This window comes from Penaeus monodon, chromosome 24 (genome assembly GCF_015228065.2).
Source record: "Penaeus monodon isolate SGIC_2016 chromosome 24, NSTDA_Pmon_1, whole genome shotgun sequence".
Classification (NCBI taxonomy): domain Eukaryota; kingdom Metazoa; phylum Arthropoda; class Malacostraca; order Decapoda; family Penaeidae; genus Penaeus; species Penaeus monodon.
The window spans coordinates 11,329,488-11,331,280 of NC_051409.1; the positions used below are offsets into that span (position 1 = coordinate 11,329,488).

Below are 1,793 nucleotides of genomic sequence, written 5' to 3' on the forward strand. Positions count from 1 at the left end.
GTTTTCTCAAATACTGTCAAGTAAGTTCATTTGCCAGCACCTCTACCTTTTATTTGTGTCTCTGCCTGTGGTTGTGTTTAGGCTATGCTTCTATCTCAACCTCAGCTTCTCTCTCTCTCTCCATCTCTAATTAATTTCTTGCATTAATGAAATTTATGTGGTGTATTAAAGTAAATTGCTAATGTTTCTCAACAAAGATATTGTGCAGCATTAATGGTAAAGTACATCTGGCTTACTTAAAAATATATTTACAGTGATAGGAGAAAGAGCATTGGAAGCTGTTATTGCAAGGACTATAGAACAAGTTGTTCTTGTTCATTTACACCCAAGAACAGCAATCAATGTTACTATCCAAGAGATGCAGTCAGATGGACTTGTAAGTTTCTTTTCCATATTAGTAGAGAATGTGTCATACATGAATAAACAGCCTCCTTGGTATTTGCAAGAAAAGACATTATTTTCCACTATAAAGTATGCACCTGACAAAAGGGTGATATTAATATTTTTATATGTTCTGGTTAGGCTCTCTCAACAAGTGTGAATGCTGCTTGTATGGCTCTAATGGATGCAGCTATTCAGATGAATAACACCTTTGCTGCAGTCACATGCTGTATTACAGGAGATGACATCATAAAGATTGAACCCACAGAAGCTGAGATTAAGGTAATTTCTGTCAAGTATTAGAAATATGAAAAATGTTTTTAAAAGTAAATGGAAGTTGTTAGGTGTAAAACTATTTAATGACCAATTGATGTTATAATTAATTTCTTTTATTTTTTAGTGTTATAATTTTGTTTGAAGAACAAGAATAGCTTGGATGGTTTCCTGTAAAACTCACTAATTATAGTATTACATCTGTTTATTATTTTTTCTTCTTTTTTTAGGGTGGTTAAAGATAATTCATGGCATTACTTCTCCTAGTTTTAGATATATGAAACAGTGACTAGTAACTGACATACAAACATTAATAGTCTGATGAAGGATATCTACCTCTATTTCCAGGAGAGTGTAGCAGTTGCCACATTTGTTTTTGAAGGTTTGGGTCTCAAGGTCTTGTCAGCCCATCAGGAAGGTCGTTTGAATGAAGAAACATTCCAGTCCTGCCTTAGTAAGTGTCAGATTGCAGCGAAAGATGTCTTCAATTTCTATAGACAAACCATGGAGAAAAAGTACAAAGATGACATATACTAATAAAAACTCATGAATTGATTTTTATATTTTGCTTTATTCTCTTTACCCCTGTATTTGGACGTGTGTGATGTGGACAGATGTGTAAAAAGCTCCATTAGTATAATTTCTTTCATTTTGCTTGGAAATGATGTTCTTTACCTTTTTAATGAAAATATCAACTTGGATTGATTTGATATATGTACAAATATTTAAAAACTGCTTTTAGTATTCATAGATTTTGCTTTCCTCACCAAAGGTCTGATTGCATTTCTCAGGATTCGCAAAAGCTATTATGACTGTTAAATAGTCTGTTCATGGACAGAATTTTTTTGTGTGAATTTAATTTAGATTGTAGAAAATTGAAAGAATTGTCTTTTAAGTACAAAATTTTTGGAAAATTTGTTGTTCCAAAAATTCTGAATATGTGAATGGCTTCAATCTATATGAAAATTACAAGAACTTCATTTAAAGTAAGTGGAAAGATCAAGGAGAATATAAGAGTGGAAAATTGCATTGATTGCAACTGGAGCACCCTGAAAGAGGCAGTGTTGAAAAGTGCAAAGACTGAAATTGGATACAAGAAAGGTATTGCAGCAAAGAAGCTTTGGCTCTCTGAAGAGATG

At 32.7% G+C, this 1,793-nt stretch overlaps 1 protein-coding gene across 1 annotated transcript in view; it reads left to right on the forward strand.

Moving 5' to 3' along the window:
• Positions 1 to 1,201, forward strand: part of LOC119588576 (exosome complex component RRP46-like) — an 8,734-nt gene extending 7,533 nt beyond the window's left edge. The window contains exons 3-5 of the mRNA XM_037937214.1: positions 255 to 376; positions 523 to 663; positions 1,003 to 1,201. Of these exons, the coding sequence (XP_037793142.1) occupies positions 255 to 376; positions 523 to 663; positions 1,003 to 1,191 (452 nt within the window). The 3' untranslated portion in view covers positions 1,192 to 1,201. The remainder of the gene's footprint in view (positions 1 to 254; positions 377 to 522; positions 664 to 1,002) is intronic.
• Positions 1,202 to 1,793: the final 592 nt, after the last annotated feature.